Source organism: Larimichthys crocea, chromosome II (assembly GCF_000972845.2).
Source record: "Larimichthys crocea isolate SSNF chromosome II, L_crocea_2.0, whole genome shotgun sequence".
NCBI lineage: Eukaryota > Metazoa > Chordata > Actinopteri > Sciaenidae > Larimichthys > Larimichthys crocea.
In genome coordinates this window covers 261,203-282,125 of record NC_040012.1, presented here as the reverse complement: position 1 = coordinate 282,125, position 20,923 = coordinate 261,203, and the positions used below count along the sequence as shown (strand labels likewise).

At 39.9% G+C, this 20,923-nt stretch overlaps 1 protein-coding gene across 1 annotated transcript in view; it reads right to left on the bottom strand.

Moving 5' to 3' along the window:
* Positions 1–20,923, bottom strand: part of LOC104930806 (cadherin-18) — a 166,599-nt gene that overhangs the window by 125,427 nt on the left and 20,249 nt on the right. Inside the window, exon 2 of the mRNA XM_019274264.2 lies at positions 17,258–18,722. Coding sequence (XP_019129809.2) covers positions 17,258–18,187 — 930 coding nt within the window. The 5' untranslated portion in view covers positions 18,188–18,722. The remainder of the gene's footprint in view (positions 1–17,257; positions 18,723–20,923) is intronic.

Below are 20,923 nucleotides of genomic sequence, written 5' to 3'. Positions count from 1 at the left end.
ATCTCCCATGTACACACAAACACTGTGATTGATAGGATATTATGATCTATTAATAAGATGCACTTCAGGCAAATATTGACATTTAAACAAACACATATACTGGCAGGTGACAAATGAATGCAAAAACATGAGTGAGTAGAGAAATATGCAGATGATCCCACATGAGTGAATCATTACACTGTGGCCTTGACAGTGTGTCACCAACTCAGCTGCACACATCTGGGACATTTCACAGGGATGTGTTACAGATGTTGTTCCACACACTCAGCACTGGGGCTGTTCTGGGGGCTCATGGCCTCACTGACACACTGCCTCCTGGGTTTCACTTTCATTTGTCATCATCTCAGGTCTTATTTACATCTGCATTTCCACAGAGGTATAAACATGTTGTTTTTCATTTAGCCAGCACTTGTAGACAGGTTTCCACTCATTAAACAATTAGCAGATAACATGCTGTCCCAATCGGATCTTTTGGAAGGCAGGTCCTTGCCTGAATGCCTTGAATTTGGTCTAGAATGTATGTAACATTATCACAGAGTCTTGACTTTGACCTGTAATGTTGTTCAAATGTCCATGGTGACATTTTAACCCTCTGGGGGCTAAGCCATGTTCAGCTCGTCTTTACTTCTTTAACATTTGGGCTTATAAACAATACTTAATGTATATGGAACACCATGGGTTTGGTATCTATAGATTCAGGAGAACCTAGGCTATCATAAGCATTCATGTAATGTGCTAATAAAGGAAGTATGAGTGAAAATCTACAATACACTAAAGAATTTCAAAAACGAAAAAGTAGATTTTTGTCATTTTTACTCAAAATCACACCTCAAACAGTACTAGTGAAGAGTTTTTGAATGAAAATGTGATTTTTTTGTCCATTTGTTGACTGCACTTGCAGTCTGCTGAACATTTTTTTCGATTGGTCTGAAGTGTCGGACAGACACAAACCGCACAGCTTCATCTCCAGCGGAGACATTGACATGTTACATTATTTACATGTATATCTGGGAGGGTAACAGGTCTAAAGTCTAAAACAAGGACCCAGGCAACAGGTCAATAAAAAGAGGAGAGAAGCTCACCTGGTCCTTTCTTCCTGCACTGAGACACACCTGAGAAAGCAGCCTTTGTTTGGAATTTGATCTGACTTCATGTACAGTCACTAAACCAAAAGCAGATTCCAGTTTGTGTTCCAGTTTTTCAACAAAGACACTACTAGAAGAAGCCACCACTGTCTTTCCCTGAAAGATTTTGTTTCAGTTTGGCTTCACCTGATCACCTGAATAGTTGCTCTTTTATTTTTTCTCTGCTGTATAATTGCCTACCTGCTTTCCTATCCTCTTTTTAGGCATAAATCCACACACTGTTCAGTGCAGTCCCACACTGTTTCTTTTTGCTCATGTCATGCTTGAATTGACCATTTACTCCATCTGCTGGAATAGAGATCAGTATTTCATTGAATACATTGTAAATAAAATCTATATTTCGATACCACAGTCTCTGGTTCCATTTTATTCTGGGTCTTGTGGATTTGGTAACACCTGTTCACACTCGTGTTGCACATGACTTCAAACGTGATACTGTGAAGATGCAGATCCTGATTAGAACAAACCCCTCTGTATGTGCTAACCTCAAATTACAGCATGGTGCTTGATGGAAAGGTCAGTTTTACAGCAGTGTTGCAGCCATCTGACAAGATCGCTCCCATAGGCAGGGAGATTAGTGTGGAGGATGTGTGTGTGTGTGTGTGTGTGTGTGTGTGTGTGTGAGAGAGAGAGAGAGAGAGAGAGAGAGAGTGCTGGTAATGCCTGTGTTTGTAGATATTAATGCAGGGAGGGAGATTGAATTGGTGGCTCTGTTTCCTTACATTGACTAACTCTGACTGTTGTACATACTTACATATTTCTCATGTTAATGACTTTACATGAACCTTTGAAATGTAATTGACTCTTCCTGTTATCATGAATAAACCATTTAACAGAACATCCTCGCCTCTTGACTGAGCAATTACAGCTAGCTCATAATAGGAGGGCAGGAATGATGATCCCAATTGTCAGTAAGCTATTTTGAGTTTGACAAAACAGTGATGCCAGCGGAGTGCAGGAAGATATTTCCATGCCAAAGTATCCTGTTTAATATTGGAGTGAGTCTGAAATCTTAACCAGGATTTTCATCAAATGTGAATGAGCTTACAGAAGTTTTTCTTGTCCGGTTATGATGTTTATGTGTGTCAACCCGAGGCAGTCTCACCGCGGCACTGTGGCTTGGAGGCTCGACTGGGAGCTCTAATGATTATGACAAAATGATGACCTGGGAGGCCAGTGTGAGGACAAAGAGCTGATCTGCCACTGCAAAGACAAGCAGAAGAGGTCTCTGCATTCATCTGTTCCATAACTAATTAGGGAATGATGCACACTTATAATTTATATATATTTACTTCACAAATCCAATTCGTGTTAGAGCTGCACAGCCAGGAAAAATCACCAAATCTGAGCAAGTTAATCAAACCTAGCAGGCAAAACGATCTGCTTCTGAAACGCTGCCGTTGGATATGAAGCCACGACCTCGACCTCAGCGTCACGGAATTGTGGAAGTTAGGGTTAGGTCATCTTTCAATTCAGTCAGGTAACGTTTCAGAGATAAAGATTTAAAACTTAATGTGCTGACTGAAACAGCATTTGGTCGTATCTCTACCGGCTAGCCACTGGAGCTACTCACGGTCGATCTGGTTAATGTTTCTTGCAGTCAGAAACATAAATCAAAAATGTAAATGTAATGTAAATTAGAGATTCACTCAACTGACCTGTGGTCATTTGATTCATTCATAATATGATACCTTTATTATAATGACTTCTGTATATTTAAAAATGTATCAGCAGTAATACTCAACTCAAGGCCCATGGGCCTGATAGGGTGCCAGGTGGCCTGCCAACTATTTTCTAATCCACAATGAAAATACAATGATTCATACTAGGACATTTTTGTTTTTTATAATAATGAATAAATGGTCAGTGATGACCCACCACAGTAGCAGTGACACTGCTGCAGCAAAGGTTTATGTACGTCTAACCCTTGCAGGGTAGCTGAGAGATGAAGAGTCAGAGAATCTTCCTTTAAGTTGCCATCTCATACCAATCCTAAACAACTGTGTTTAATTTCACAAATGGCAATTGCTGCTTGTTGCTAATATCAGAGACAAAACGTTGTAGCTTCAGTGCAGCGTTCCTGCCTGGTAGCACTGCGAGAAAAGAAAATCGCTGTCCACGTAAAATATGCTAATGTTTCTTCATTTGATAAATATTATTAAAGCTTATTAACTACATTTCCAAAAGTGGGCCCTGGACAGAGGAAGTCCCTGCCTTCCAGACACTTTTGTTGACTTGTAGCTACATTTACGCTGGTTGTGTTGGTGTCATTTTCATGCTGTTGGTGTACATCTTGTTTCTGTGACTTCTGAAAACAAAAAGTTTGCGTCTCGTGATGTGAAACCACGGCTCCTTTTCTGGCACTTTTATATCTGGATAAGACAGAGGGGAGTTCATATTATTATGTATGAATACAGCTAACATCCTAGGGCATTTCAATCTAAAGGTCAGCATTTATCAGCCTGTTTAAATCTGCCTTCCTCTGGCATCTTCTGTCTGGGGAAGACGATTTAGTAAGACAATAACACAGAAACTATAGCCTCTGTCTTATTGCCTCTTATTGCCCCTCAAAGGCTCAAAGGAATGTTGGTCTTACCTCAGATACTGCAGAGGAAATAATAAAATCAAGGCAACTCAGTGAATAAAAAGAAAAGAAAAATCATGGTGTGAATGGTGTTATCAAAGAACCTGCCTGGATGTTTTCCTGACTTTCTAATAAATCTCTATGGGGGGGCAGTCAGGCTCAATCACGCGTGAGGAGAAGTGTGGATATTTGATTGACAGAACATGAAGGTTATAAAGGGAACAAGGCGGGATAGGTTCACAGCTAGCTTTCTCTTTATATGTTGTGCTACATGTTTAAACCCTCCCACGAGTCTGGAGTTAAGAATGCAAAAATGTCGTAGATGACCAGGAGACAGAGTATGAAAACGTGATGAGGCTGGACGTCACAGAGGTGTCCAAGGGTAAACTGTGTTGCATTTACTGCCCTTAAGGAATCTTTAGACACAACTTTCCTGTAAGTCATTTTTCATTGTCATCTGTTCTTTCCCTGCTCCCCTTCCATCTATTTCCTGACTCATTTCATCATCCCTTCTCCCCTCTCCTCTCTTCACCTCGCTCACCTTCACTCCTCTCCTCTCCTTTACTTTCTCTGCCTTTCATCGTCCCTCCTGTATTCTCATCGTCTACCCAACACTCCTCTCCTGCCCTTATCTACACTTTTTCTCTCCTCTACCTTTCATTTCTTCTGCTGCGCCTCTTGGGGCGACAGTAGTTCAGTCTTTGGGAACTGGAAGTTTTGGCTGGTTCCAGTTCAGTTTGGACCGGTCAGTTTGTGATTTGGACTGGTAGCTGGGGAGGGGCACTGCCAAGGTGCCCTTGAGCAAAGCACTGAATGCCTAACTGGCCAGGGATCCCCCCCGACTATGTGGCAGCCACATCGCTCTAACATCTCTCCAGAACAACTGCGTGTATTTCAGGCCTATCTGTGTGTGTGTGTGTGTGTGTGTGTGTGTGTATAATAACAATGGAATGAAAAAAAATAATTTCCCCCCAAGGTGAGTCATTCATCTTCTTCTTGGAGTACGTCCAGACTAACTGGGTGTTCAGATCAAAAACAGCTCTGTGTTAAAGAGAAAAACAGAAAGTGGCTGCGATGGTGGGGAAGCTGCTTCAGGTACCAATGAGACGATTAAGTAGAATGCAGTCAGACCTAATGGGTCCACTAAAAATAAGACATATCAGCTAAAAGGTAACAATTACCCTAAAGCTCTCCTCATTGACAGATGTGTTAGAACAAAGACTCCAGACTGTTATGACATCTAAGAAGATTCAGACCTTTATAGTGTTAATCTCAACATGATTAAATTTGAGTACTGAAACATTGATTGATTTTGTTTGATGATCAAAAAACACATGACACTGCACTGCAGCCATGACATATGTTAAAAATCAGGATGAAAACACAATACATTTTAAAGTCTCTTTTCCAGAACCACAAAATGAAGCCAAACAACAAGACAACGGGTCATTCTGACCACCGGGAAGAGGAGGTTTTCAGGTGTGTGGAAATACAGACAAGGAGAGGAGTCAGTGTGGTGCCAGAACCGGAGCTGGCCTTGACGGAGGAACTGCAAATTACCGTAACACCTTTGACATCACAAAATAATCTGCCAGGAATGTCTGATAATGCGCTGTTGATGCAGGGTAGTAACTCTGTATCGCACTGAGGTCAAAGTTTAGCCGACCTTTTGCTGACGACACTGCAATGCTTTTTTATCTGCACTAAAGTGATTCTTAAAACAACCAAAACTGGCCTTAAAACAAGCACAGAGAGGATAACTTCATAGTAACACTGGCCTCGCTTCATAGTGTGGATATGTGGAAACCTGTTCAGACACAGTCATCGTCATGTACCAATAACTTTCTGTCCCCTCAAACTTTAAAATGATAATCTCAATCTTTTGTCAACAAATCCCACAAAAAGACAAACACAACAAATGTATCCACTGACAAGTGTTGTGTGTGTATCCAAAGCCTGATATGTGATATTTGTCTGTGCCACTGAGCTTCATTGTCTAAAACGTTATCCATCAATCACAGTCAATCCCACACACACACACTGCCCCTTTTACACACTGCAGCGTTAAATCCATCCAAATGCTTCGTCTTCCTCTAGCACTGTTAAAAATGACAAAGACCAGCTGGTGTAGGAAATGACTCTTTTTTAAATTAAACTATATATTTGTTGGATTGGAGGCTGGAGCCGCACAGACACAGACAATACAGAGAGAAGCCAACACATTATCTGTTTCAGTCTTTTCATGGAATACAGAATACAACTCGCCTTAAATCCACATATTTGTCACCTAAACATGACTGAGTGTCTTTGTTCTGCAGCTTTGGAGCTGATCTCATAGTGCAGCAGCTGCCATCAATAAACTGTACTTATATTTGCTTTGTCAGACAAACTTTGTGATCGTAAAATAGCGCAGAGAAGGACTGTTTGCCTTATATAACACGTCGTTTTATTTTATTTGAGGGCTATTTTATGCTCTTTCACTTGTCTCCCAACAGAAATTGAAAAACAGATAAATGATTTGTGAGTCCAGCTCTAAAAAAAAAAGAAAACAGACTCAGCAGAGTAACCATACTGCTACAGTGTCTGTGTTTGCCAAAGAGGAGGAAGAAGAAGTCATTTAATCATTTTTATATTGTTCAGGTGTCTGTGAAAACTCTCTTTATGCTTATTGCAGCTGTAGTATCATCCTCTTTCCTATTTGTTTCCTAACCTCATTTTTACCTCCTATTTTTGTCTCAGCTCTCCCTCTCAGCTGCTTCCTCCTCTTCTACACTATTCTTTACTCACCTTACCTCCCCTGTGCTTTTCTACCGCCTTCCTCTGAGCAGAATAGCTCTCTCCATCAGTCAACGTCGGTGTGCGCTCTATGAGTTTTTGTGCGCCGGTGTTCGTGTGTGTGTGTGCATGTGTTTTCAGTGTGAGCGCCGGCCTGCACTTCAACCTCCCTGTTGTTATGCTCAGAGCAATCAATAGAAAGCGAGGCTTCATCTGAGTGAGAAAAAGCGTAGCTCAGCTGTCACAGCACCATACAAAACAATGACTCAGTGTGCCCCGGGGAGCTCCGAGTGTGTGTGTGTGTGTATACCCAGCTTTGTCTTCATGTGTGCTTTTTTTTTTTTTTTTTTGCACCTTAAGCACATCTGTTTCCACCTTCAAGTGAGCCAACCACAAAACATAACCCTCACACATACATGCAAAGAGACACATGCACACTGAAACTCCCCGGGCTCTCAGTCTCAGCTTGAGTCCTCACCTTCATAAAGAGCGCAGTGTCAATGTCACGCAATGTCACTGTCAGAGCAGGTTAGATGAGCCTCATTGCATTCATGCAGCCCAACTGACCACTGGACAGGCCGACCACGGGCCACTCACAAGTCACACACACACACACACACACACACACACACACACACACACACACACACACACACACACACATATACACACACACTCTAACCAGGGGTGTTAGTGGTAGCATGATGATAATCTTCCTGCTCCTAGTCTGATCTTCTGTCTAGACACAGTCTGAATGTAACTTCCTGTGATTATGCTGTGCCTGCCCAAAGGTTCAGCACCTCCATGCCTTCATGTTCGTAAGCCTGAATTATTTTCATTCAGCCCCTGTTGAACTGCCATGTCTGACATGCCTGTGGGACCTTTTCAGGACAGCACATGGAGTGTTAGTCACTGCGTCTGCTTATAGTTTCCTCTGCGGTCGTGGTGGGATAGCAAACTTTATAGTCAATTGATTGTTTCATTGATCGAGCAACATACCACATTAATAATCAATAAAACATTCCCCTTTAACAAGTCACAGACCCCTAAGATCACGTATACAGATATACAGTAAATATACTGTACTGTATATAGGATAATCAGCTAATCAGATTTATGATGACTGCACATGCCCACAGTCAGCTTTAACACTTTAATGCTGTGTCCTGACACTGGCAGCAGGGCCGGCCCTAGGATTTTGGTGGCCCTAAGCAAGATTTTGTGTGTGGCCCCAAAACACTGACAGGGCAACCACCAAATCACACACACTGCTCGTAACTGAATGAAAACACACATGCACTTGAATTAACAACAAAAAAACTTTATTTTAGAACAACGTATCTATCCAATGTCCATCCAGTCTGACAGTCCCCAACTTGTACGTCTTGCTGGAGAACAGTTTACAACAGAAGCAGTAAACTGCATTGTTTTTCTTAGAGTAGACAAGCCAACTCCGCTTGATTTTTTCCTCATTTACCAGTGTCCTGTATGTAGTAGTAATATAAATGTCTACCATCCTGCCTTTTGGGAAAGGTGAATGCTGGATCAACCTGAAACGGCCCTCTGCATACAATGTCTGTCCTGTCTGCATCTGACAGGACAGATGGCCAGTCAAATGGATCTAGTGGTTGTGCTGCAGCTGGATGATGAAGAAGGCTGTCAGAGGAGGATGTAGAAGGTTGTGGTGCCTCAGTTGTGTCCTCTGCAGCCACACTCTCATCAGAGGACGGAGTAGATGCCCCTGAAGTTTCTGATGATGTCCCTTCAGCAGCAGTCATGTCACTCGATGAGGTAGATGGACCTGGTGTAGCAGAGGTCTGTCCAAAGTATTTCAATAATGCCCCTGAAAAGATAATACATTAGATTATTATTATTTTTACATATAGACTGGAAGATATTACATAGGTATGTCATATGTATCTTCCATATGTATTTAATAACCACACAACAAATGCAATTTTCTCAGTGAAATATACAAATCAGTTGATAGTCAAAATATGTCCAAATGAGATGTTTGTTTGTATGAGATACAAAAATACAATTTAACATACGGAAGCTTGGAAAGCAAATGGATAGCCTGAAACTATTTGGGCCAATTTGGTTAACAAGTAGTAGTTTAGTTAACAAGTAAAACTAGACTCCTACTCATGTTCATGCATGGCCTCTGGTATTGTTGCTTCAACACATAGAAAAATGAAAACCATTGATGTGATGTGTTAATATGTATACCAGTAAGGCAAAAGAAACTATACACAGATGTTAAATACTGTTATAGTTCATCTTTTCTCATATCAAGTGTAGTGAGGGCTAAATAATACATAACAGAGTGCTTCTGCATCCTAAAATAAAATGGATTGATTGACTATATAATATCACAAAGGATTTGTGCTTATTTGAAACATACTGTTTTTGAACTGCTTGCAAGTCTGATCATAGTCCATTCTTCATTCAAAGCTGTGTTCCTGTCTACATTTCTCTGACATGACATGCAGCCAGAGAGCCTGATAGCTTACCAGCTAGTTTATTATTAAGTTCAATAACCCCCTGGCCCCTGCTGTGTTGCGATGTGTCGGATATGACGTGAAAGTGCTCTCATTAAGCTCTCATGCTATGCTGCGCGGCAGATTATTTAATCTGATTGAAATGAAATGAATCAAATAGTCACATTATAACTTACCTTTATCTTGTGATCTTCTTTCCGTCTCGATTTTTCTTTTTTCGTCCTGCTGCACCACTCCTAAACTATCTTTTAGGAACATTGTAGTGTTGTTAATTTCCCACACCAGTGAAATAACGATACCCACAATGCCGCGGTTACTGGCAGTGTGTGTGGTCAACATTGTAAAAGGCCACAGTTAGTTACAGTATGTCAGTTAAGTTAGCATGTAAGTTAGTGACAGCAGAGTGTGTATTTTTGGAACAACAGGCCTTTGGAGTGTTGGGCTGTAAAACAAATGGACTTTCAGTCCAATGGGACTTTTTTTGGACTATTTCAAATTAAAATGAGACCAAGTGACCAACATTAATAAACAAAATAATAAAGAGACTGGTAAATAATGGAAATTATATTTAGTTGTTGTTTATTAAACTTGTGTGTTATCACGTTTATTACTTGACATGATGTGTATGTGACAGTGGATAATGTGTCTGTTGTTTTGTGTGATGTTTCTGTTGTCCGTCATTCAGGTTGGTTATTATTAGTCTGATCGAAGTAGGACAGCCAACCAAATTATTCTCTAAATACACACCACACGTCCCATTTTGGAACCAATTCAACAATCGTCATGTTAAATGACACTTCATGTCACATGTTGGAGTTCAGACAGTTTGTGAGGGGTTGAACTATTAAACAGCACAAGGTAAACAGGTCACTCAGACAAAGCAGGTTACACCGGACAATCAGGAAAGGTATACATGCACTGTGACTGTAACAGGAGCACTTGACTACTTAACTGATCAAAGACTCAAATGTTCAGTGAAGGACTTTGTCTAAAATGAGAATGCATTACTCTGTGCAATAATCTCTTCCCTCTGTTAGTTTGTCCATATATATTTCAGAGAAATCCAGCTGGGAAATTAGGTTTCTCATTAAATTGACCTTTAATAAATCAGCTTATTGGAGAAAGCTGACTGTAAACCAGTTACTTAGACCTAAGTGCTTGTAAAATCACCAAGTGAGTGAAGCTGCCCTGTGTAAACCATAAATCCATACCACTAATCGTTTATTTTGGTTGGAAGCAGTTATTTGATGTTTTCTTCACCATGGGTTGACTGTTGGGAGGCAGAAACACTCAATGATTCAGTACATCACCACATGTGACCTCAGTGATAGGACATCAAGTTGTGGACAAACCTCAGATATTAAGATGCCTTTCACTAACTGATATATACAACGAGTAGGTCCGACTGAGCAATCTGATTGGTCAACTAGACGTTTAGAATGTGCTTAAATCAGCATGACAGCACAGCTGACTCATCACTACAAATATTTCTCTCCACATTGTCACATTCTGAAAATTTAAAATGTTGTTGAGAAATTGCCGAAGTCAAAGGTCAATGGTGAGGTCAGGAAGGAAGAAAGTGTTCAGGAGCCTCTGATGTCTTATGCTGTATTATTTATTGACGCTTGATCAAGGAGAATTAGAGACACTCTCAAAGTTCATCAGAAGTGCCTGAGTCGGTCTCACATTCTGCTACACTCGTGCTGGTGGATCGACTTTAAACCCAAAGATCACACCACAAATACTACACGCCCAGAATTAGTCAAAGAGAATGTTTTTACCCATGCAGGTGTTATTGTCAGCACATTCTAGTCTGGAGACACAGATGTCTGTGTACGCAGATTGGAACGTCAACGGCAGCTATCTATTATGTCTATGAAGGCAGCAACAGGAGTCACTGACTTCACGGACTGAGGAGTCAAATGTGTCCATGGAAAAATCTCTTTGTCAGCAGATATCTGAGTCACTACACGACTGAACTAGTAAAGCAGTTTAGTGTTTATATGTGCACTATTTATTCAGTTTGGGAAACTCCACGATCTCCATAAGCTTTGACAGGACTAGAAAGTGTCTCCGTTGTTAGGTCATTACTAAGGCTCAGGCTACTTGCTGGAGTAGTGAACTGGGTTTCATTACATATAGGAGTCTACTGCTGTGACTGAGTGTTTTCCAGGTATTAGTCAGACCCTGTGTATCTTAAAAGAAACAGAGATCAGAACAGAGACAGCGAGCAAAGAAATGTTTTTTCAGAGCAAATTGCCCCAAAACATGAATATCTTTTGACTCTATATTCTATTTTAGTTGTTAATTGTTGTATAATCACAATATTACACTTAAGGTTGTGCTTTAACGGCATGCGCCTCGGTCCTGACCGCATCACTATCGTGCCAATAATGACATTAAAGCACACCCTCTGTGTAATATTGCTTAAATAACACACAGAACTTTTCTTTCTCCACAACCGCTAGTCCAATCTAAAAAGCCAATTTATTTAACTCTATTGCTAACCCTGAACTCTGAGCTGGAACTCCAACGGCATGATTTACCTTGGCAACAGGTAAGCAAACAGAACAGCCTTCATTTGAATCCAGTTAGAAATATAAACACTTGCCAGTGCAGACTGTGACATTTTTCCTTTTAAATTCATTTAACTTCCTCCAATCATTCTACTCCCAACCCATCAATGAATCCAGCTTGGTCTAGGCTTCAAACTATGACGCTTTAGGAAGTCATGTGATGTACAGTAGTATAATGATTTATGTGTTCCATGGGAAACCAATCATCATCGCTGACTTCTGTTTAACTTAGGTAATCAACATACTTATGTACTTTAACCCAAACTATGACCCTTTCTAAAACTTAACCAACTGCCACTACTTCATGCTAACCACGTATTTATTATTGTTACCACGATAACAGAGGTCACCTGACTATTATTACCATGACGATGACCTGTAGGTAAAATGTTTCTCAGCAATCTTTATTTTGAAAGTCGCTCATTATTGCACTTTTCAGCCACACTTGAAAAATGCTGGAATCTTCCCGTGTGTCACGGAAATTTACCTGACATCTGGAAAACACAGAACGCAAACTGCAGAAGAAATTTAAAAAAAAAGTTTAAGTATAGACCCGTGGTTATGATCTCAGGATAATGCAGTATCAAGATATTTGGTGATTTGTGGGTATAAAGTTGTGAGTGTTAAAACTGGATGTCAATTTATTTCATATATAAATCTTTGCAAGTATTCAATGACAGCATTTTGACATGTAGTACATTTAAACATCAAAAGACATCAAGGCTATTCACATCCTTTATTAAGGTGCAGCACATGGGGTGTCGATTAGCTCAGTCGGAGCATCCACCCCATGTACGAAGGCTCAGCACCAGGGTTTGAATCCTGTGCTGCATGTCATTCCCCATCTCTCTTGTTTATTTAAAACAATGATCCTGTAATATTGTGAGAAAGTTTCACTGCAGTGACCCGTCAGCTGCTTCATCAGTGTGCAGTCAGAAAACTTTCAAGTAGAACAACACTGTGGAGAACTGCAGAAGGTTGTCACATTCTCAGAAAGTTGTTTGTGTTGAAGTTGATGAAAGACCTCTTTTCTGTCTACAGCATGAATGTATATGAACACAATCTGTTGCTGTGTGTGTGTGTGTGTGTGTGTGTGTGTGTGTGTGTGTGTGTGTGTGTGTGTGTGTGTGTGTTAGGAACAGCTGTTCAATGAAAACTCTTGGACTGATATTTTAAAATGTGTCAAAATGCTGTTATTCACATGTGAAATGTGTTTGTCATTCTGTGGCAGTACTAACGAGCAGCAGCATTTGTGCAGAAAGTGGTGGATCAAAATAACTATATCCTGCATCTAACAAGTGTGGATTCACAGTAGCTACAACCGCTTAGATGCGTGCATACACATATTCATGCATTCACACACACGCACACATACAGTACAACGTCACAAACACTTGACCTCAATGCCAAACTTCAACTAAAAGCTGTTGCTGCCAAAGGGTGGGTGAGCTGGGCAGCTGCTGTTTGCAGCTTAAGCTGAGTTATGACTGAGAGAACATCTTCCATGAGACAAACTACAGTGTATAACTTCCTGTTGTTTTTAGAACACCAGCGTGTATCTGTCCCTTCCACATCAGCCCGATATAGCTATCGCCTTATGTCTCTTTTTCCGTGACACATAACTACACTGGTTTGCTACAGTTTATATCTAGTTAGACACTAATCTCTTATTTTGTTGTACTGGTACTAACTATGTGCAATGAAATTGTATTTAATCAAATATACTGTGACCTGGTGGAGCTCAGATTAGAGAGAATACTGAATAAATGTTAAATATAGTTTAATTTGGTCCAGAATGCCTTCTGTTGTTCTGTGTCTGCTGAATTATACCTTTGTTTTCTCACATGTTAGCCATATGCTCCTGATAAGCCAATGGAATATCAGGGAGCTCTACCCTATTCAACAGCTTTGTGTCATTACAATGTGGGTAGTATATGCAAATGAACAAATTTAACTTCCCTCCATGATGCCTGCACCTGGAGCTCCCCGTTTATTTGTGAAACTCATCATCTGGTGGACATTTGCTGGCTCTAGGGCTGAATCACAGATTGTACTTTCACATTTTTATATGCCACCACGGACAGTCTGAGAGAAGCAAAAGTCTGCCGGATGACAGGACTTTTGCTGGAAAATGGGTAAGGAAAGACGTTATAATACCTGTAAACCATTTGAGTTCCAAAAACGTTGAACAACATTTAAGCACTGATTTTCTTTGGCTAACATTATCTGGCAAACAAAATACCCTAGAAATTGGAAGCCATTAGAAATATTGTGCTTACATTTGAAATGATGATATTTCAAACTGCTTTTCTAAGCAGTGAACCACCTGCAGTCAACAACCAACTTTCAATATAATGTACTGTATGTGAGTTTTCATTCTCAGTGTATAGAGAGGTGTGCATAGCTCAGTCTATTCCACCCGCTGAACAGCTGTGGGTGGACAGCAAGAAAGTTGCATCAGATTGATGTGCATCCTTGAAAATGAAATCTTAGATGAGCTGGCACCTTAAAAAAACAAATCTTAAAAAATGTTTGCATCAAAAGTAAAATGTATCATCTGTGTTGGACGTTTTTATTCTAACTGCAGAGTATGTCTGAGTGAAAGTAAAAAGCATGCCCTGTTCTTTTTGAGCATATAGGCATATGAAGACAAATGTCAGTGTTTTTGCCAAGAAATGCACTTAACTATATCATTAGAGATGGGTGCTGCAGCATGTGGCTTTTCAGACTTACTGGATTACTGACCCTTTAAATGTCTTCTACCACTCAAGAACATGTAGCTGCTGTAATGGGACATACAAATTGCAGGCAATCTGAAAACCAGCATGGTGGCAACTTCAGGTGGACCTTTGTGTCTCGCTGGAGTATGCAAGACTGACGTTTGCAGGGATAAACTATTAGATCTGAGCACCACACATACTTTATGGTTTTTATATTCGGAGTGCTCTGCAGACTGAATCCCTTCCTTCCTGAGATCCCCACAGAAAGAGACTTCCTCAGGTTCTTGTACTGGATAATAGGCTTAGACACATTTTCTTGATTGTTCCTCTGAGGTTGCTCTCTAACTGTTTTCTTCCTGAAGAATATTCAACATTTTCCAGCTCAACCTGCAGCTCTGTAGTTATTTGCATCCTCAAAGGAAAAGGTTCTCTATGAGGAATGAGCTGAAATGAAAACAATGAAACAATGCTGAAGGCTAGTAGCTAGTGTGTGATGGAGTGATGTGTTTGTGTGGAAGAACAGTTTAACAGGCTGTTTTAGAAATACAGCAATATCTAATGGATAATAGATGTAGCATACACAGACACCAAATATTACAAAACCAAAAACAACAGTAGCTTCAGTTTTTGCAGGCTAGCTGAATAGCAGAAACAAGTGTTTCTCTAATCAACATAGCACAAACTTGAGTATGAAAATTAGTGTTCATTACAGACATTAAAGGTCACAATAGAATAATGACGCAGAAAAGCTATTTTCAGAATAACAGTGTATGAAATGACAATGTAAAAGAGGTCACAGTGATAAACTGAGTTTGTTTAGCTGTCTGGACTGCAGTTCTATTCTTTTCAGCCAGCAACATTTAGTAGATAACATCATGTCTGCTGCTCCAATACATTTTATACACAACAAGATGTCTGTTTAAAAGAGAAGCAAACAAAATCTGATCTTATGTTGTATACAACATTCTCCCTTGGGAAAATGTTGTTTTAAAGCTGCACAGTAACACTTAAGGTTGGATTTATATCTTTATTTTATGGTCTTAGAGCCTCCATCCTTTGTGTACAAACACCTCTCCCTTTTGTGGTGGCTATTCGAAGCATTTGGTGTTAAGTGTCTTGCCCAAGGCCATGTTGGCACAGTCAGTCTGGATGAGCTGGTGATCTAACCACCAACTGTTCAGTTAGCAGGTAGACGACCCGGTCTATCTGCTGTCTCAGCTATGCTTTGCTTTCGAGTTGTTGCCACCTGTCGCTACTTACTCCATTGTCATCTGAATATAAAGACGTGTTTGGCTCTGCCTGTAGCCAGTAAATGTATATAAATGCTGTAATAAGCCTGCCCTGCCCATCCTTTGCAGCAGTCGTCCTCAGCTCTTCTGACCATTCCTTACCTGCCTGCACAGCTGCCTTCCATTCCTCCAGCTTCACTCATTTGCCAGATAAGCATACAGTACCAGCCCTTCTTCTGGCTGCTAATACTCTCTGCCTGTTTTGTTTGCCTGTCTGCTCCATTTTTGGATTTATTTCCCCTTTCAGCACCTACTTTCCGCCAACCTTGACTCTAAACAGAGACCAAGTAAAGTGCCTTTTTATTTTACTAACTCTGCTTCTGCATCCTGCCTTTGTGTCTTCACAGTAATTATTCCAGTTCCAGCAACACTGACTAAAAATATTATGGAAAAAACAACACAGTGTACAGATAATAGCATATTTTGCCTACAAACCTGATTTTGACAAATGTATGTATGTACTGTTGATACCACAGATAAATAAGAAGGAATGATGTTTACTTATTGCTGGCTAATGGCATTCAGAGTATATTTGAAAACTTCTATAATCAGATAGTTAGGGGCATTGACTGGGTTTTACCTCAATGACAGGGAAAATGTTGTATGTATGGGCGACTGTTCATCCAATAGTTATAAAATCAATTGTTCCCCAGGGCTCAATTTAGGACCTACTCTTTTTAACCTCTACATGCTGCTGCTCGGGGACGTCATCAGGAGACACAGCATTAATTTCCATAGCTACGCTGATGACACACAGCTCTACATTGCCATGTCTCCTGATGACTCAGGGCCAATAGATACCCTTTTTAACTACATTTAAAATGTACAATTATGGATGGCAGAGAATTTTTTACAGCTCAACCAGGACAAAACCATTAATTAGTAATAATTATTGGTACTGAAGCACAGATAGAGAAACTAAATATGAAACTTAAAGCACTGAATTTAAACCCTTCTCAACAAGGTAAAAACATCAGTTATCATTGATTGTGATCTTAGTTTTTAAGCCTATATTAAAAACATGACTAAAATGTATTTTTATCATCTTAAGAACATCGCAGAAGTACAACCATTTCTCTCTCAAGCCGAATTGACTATTTCTCTACTTCCTGGTCACCCTAACAATATTCTAGCTCAACTACAATTATTACAAAATTCAGCTGCTTGTCTGTTGATAAAGACCCGAAAGAGAGCACATATTACACCTATTCTAAAGTCATTTCAAAGGCATTGGCTGCCTGTGCGCTTCAAAATCGATTTTAAGATTCTTTTACTGATTTATAAATCTCTTAATGGTCTTAGCCCCACCTGTTTATCTGATTTACTTTTATCTTTGAGGATAAAAACTAAAGTTTGATTGATTGATTCAAGTATTTTAAATACTGCATAAAGCATACTGCAGCATCTTCAATACTGCTAGAAATTGCAGACACAAGAAACAGAAATGTGTGCATTTTGTTCCCCAGTTAGTAATTATTTCAACAAGGCATGAATGAGTGAGCTTAGAAAATGTCATTGATCAAGTAATTACTCCATAAAATGGCATTAAACAAGAACCAACAAGCGCATGCTCTTGGCTCAACATATGTTGAGAAAAGAAGTTAGGGAAAGCAGATTTTTTGGGACTTGTGTGCGCCATTGGTAGAAAAATAATAAATATAACTCACCTTTCCAACATACTGGGGTTCAGGTCCAATGTGTTCCTCCAGAATAAAGAACTGGTTCCAGATCCAGCCTCTCTTAGGCCGATGGTGGGAATCCTTGTCTGTGTCAAGCAACTTGGTCTGGTTCCTTTGTGTTCTAAAGGATGTTCTGAAGCTCGGGTTGGAGATCTGAGAGTGGGATTTGGCATTTGTAATTGTTTGTGAAGAAGGTCTGAGTTTAGAATGAGATTTAGGGTTTGATAGTGAAGCCAGGCCGACATTGTAGTAGGTGGGGTTCCTAGTACCAGATGAGTTGGACCTTTGATTAGGACTGGATAATGAAGACAATTTAGTGTTGGGGGCCAACTCAAAATTGGTCTTAGTCCCAGGCAGTGCCTCAGAGTTGGGGAATGCCCTGGGCTGTGGCTCTGACAGTAATCCAAACCTTGGTTTTGGATTTGTTTTGGGGTTGAGTTTTGAAAATCTGTTAAGACTGTTTGATGTATTTCTTGCCACCTGATTAGAATTTGGTTTGTATCCCAACCCCTGCCTTACATTTGAAATCAGTTTGGGCACATGCTGCAGCTTCAGTCTAGTGTTTGAACTTGATATGGCCTGTAACACTGTAGATGGAAAGTTTGTTTTGGACTTATGGTCAGCAAGATAGGACATAGTGTCGAGCCTTGGTTTTAACTGAGATTTGCTCCAGAAGTTCTGGCTGGAGCTCGAGGATTGGCTGGGCTTCAGTAGAGACATATGTTTTTCTGGACTGGCGCTTGGGAGCGGGGTTGGTTCAGGCAGTGATTTGAGCCAGGGATTAGGGTATAAGGGTTTGGGGGTAGTGTTAGGGCTCAGAACGACCCGGGTCCCATAACAACTCTGGGAGACAACACATAGGAAGACCACCAGAGGACAAAGACAGGAAACTGCAGCCACGCTGGCTGGAACTCTCATTGTAAAGAAAGAATGGTCCGAAAATGTCCTCCCCTCTCACTTCCACTGTATCATACCACGGTGGGCATACGCAAACAGAAATACACTCAAACATACAGGTTTACAGTCCTTTTCACAGTGCAGCGTAGCCAGGAGGGGCCACATGGTGCAGTCCAAAAAATCATTTCATATTGTTTCCTCAGAAAAATTGAAAAAGAACTCCATAATCTGGTTCACTGAGTTTAACTTTGTGTGGCCATGAGATGTTCCTTAGTACGTGGTGCTTTTCTTCCTCCCAGCATTGTTCCCACAGCCAAGGACCATTTGGGTTATTTTAAGAAGCATAAACACACCTTTATCCAAAATTAACAGAAGGAGGTACAACCAGTCCATATACTTGTAGTAAAGTCCATGGCAAACTGAGTGCTTCAGCACCTTCATATATAATATCCACTATGGCCAGGTGTCCATTTTTTCATGTCGAAAGCCACAGCTTTGCCCACAGGTGATTATTGGGTCAGAGGCTCATCAAAGGTTTGAAAGGTTCAGAAGGTTCCTGAAACAAAGAAGATAAAAAACTTGTTAAAGGACAAACTGATAAGACCAAAAAATAATTAAAATCGCTCATCCACCTGTTTTGATTAATATCCTGAGCATCAGCAGGAAAGCTGCTGTGGGTAGGGAGCAGCAAAATGTATTATAAACAATAATAATAATTAAAAAAAAACTGTGCACTATATTTACAATATATTCATTGCTATGCATTGCTTTCCAATGGGGAACCAAGCCAACAAAGCCAACAAAGCAGACTTTGACAATGAGACTAAAGATGATTTGATTTTAAGAATGGAAGTAAGTTAATATTAGTTTGGCAGAAGAAAGTTCAGAATTCATATTGATGTGTCTATAAATGAAATAGGTGTAAGAATATTTAGTTTCTTGACAGTTTATCAGTTTATTTATTACACCAAACACAACATAGTCGTTTTTTAGGTACAGTAGACTGTTTCCTGGTACACATTAGATGCTCAGAATTGGTCTTAGCTAATACTTGGCTGGATTTGGGCAATGCCTTGGCTCTCTGGCTGTGACATCAGTAGTAGTGCAAGTAGTGCAAGCATTCAAAGATGATTTTGTCGATTCATTCATTTTTAGTTCAATGCTAATTGCTAATTTGCATAGGATGACATCTATGTAATCAGGTTTTACACTGTGATTAAGAATTCATCATAAGCAACCATAATACTGTTATAAGAACCAGGGATGTACTGTTGAATTTCGGATGCTGTTAAAATGATAAAGAAAATTACATACAGTATATATTTGCATTTCTGCCATTTTTGACAGGGTACATCTCAGCAAAATATTTGGACTAGATACAATCCAGTCATACTGCTAACTTCCAGCAGATGACAATTTGGAGGCCATTGTCAACTATTTTCTCTGTGCCTGATTCAATAAAGGGAAGATAATATTAATTTAAACAATCCTGTGCTTTTCCAATCTTAATTCCTGTTCTACTAGAATTTCTTCCTAAAGAGTGGTCTAAATATGATAGGGAACAATTTTTCAATCCACATTAAGAAGACTTTGTTCAATAGGAGTCAGAGGAACGTATTAAGTCCAATATCCACATTGCTTTTAGGCCTGGTTTGGTCTCCACCAACTCCTGAGAACTCCAGTTCAGCTTTCATATCCATCTGTTCACTAACTTTATCGGTTGTTTGTGGGTTTATAAGATTATGTTTGCAGCTGGCTGTTGGAATCATGGTTCATCATGGAATCATGAGAGTGCTGCGACTGAACCAAAATGTGTAAAAAAATGTAAAATGTAAAACTGAAGCAATTTCAATGATCTTACTATTCCTACTTAGACCTTGAACTCATCTATGATTTCAATAATTTTCTTGCAGAGTCTGCTCTCCAATTGTCCCATCCTAATCCTTACAACACAATCAAATCAAAACCAGTCCCCTTTATCATCTGGATGAATCTCTAGAAGAGTGACATATACTGAGAATAACCTTATAAAATATAATGGACTGTCATACAGCTTCAGCATGGCTGTCATCATGAACTTGATGTCTGTGCCTAATTAAATGTCAATCTATTCAATAGCGGAAACATTTTAAGGCATCGGAGGAAAAGTCAAGGCACCAAAGAAATTATCATACATCCTCTGGAATCATTTATATTTTTGTGAAATATGCCAGTCAAGTAGATGTTGAAGTATTTCAATGGATAAAACTTTGACCTGCTGATGGCATATCTGTTGTTCAGGGGGTCACCAAAAACACTGATTCTCTGAATACTTTGCATATTTGTACCAATCTATGCAACAGCTGTAGAGATTTTTGGAAAAGTACTGGAATTGTCACCTTCATGGTAGCACTCAAGTGAGGGCACATTATCTTAGATCCAGCAATCTCTTAGCACAATATCATGGCAAGAAAAATCTACTTCATGGGATCAGCTCCCATCAAACAGGAGCGTCGTATTTCCATCCTGTCTCCTGCATAGCTTTTCACCAGTCTTCATGCTCTTTTAATCTTGTCAACCTTTAACCCCCTATTCCTCTTCTATTTTCTCTGACAAATTGGCACCACATACTGCTTATCTCAATGAACCGCCTCCTGATAGTTGCATAACAGTAGTGTGTTTTCTTTTGCCAAATTACTCAAAATTTGTTTAAAAAAACTATTGATTGGGGAAATTATGTATCACTTAATCCTCATCTGCAGCCATGCAATACTCTTC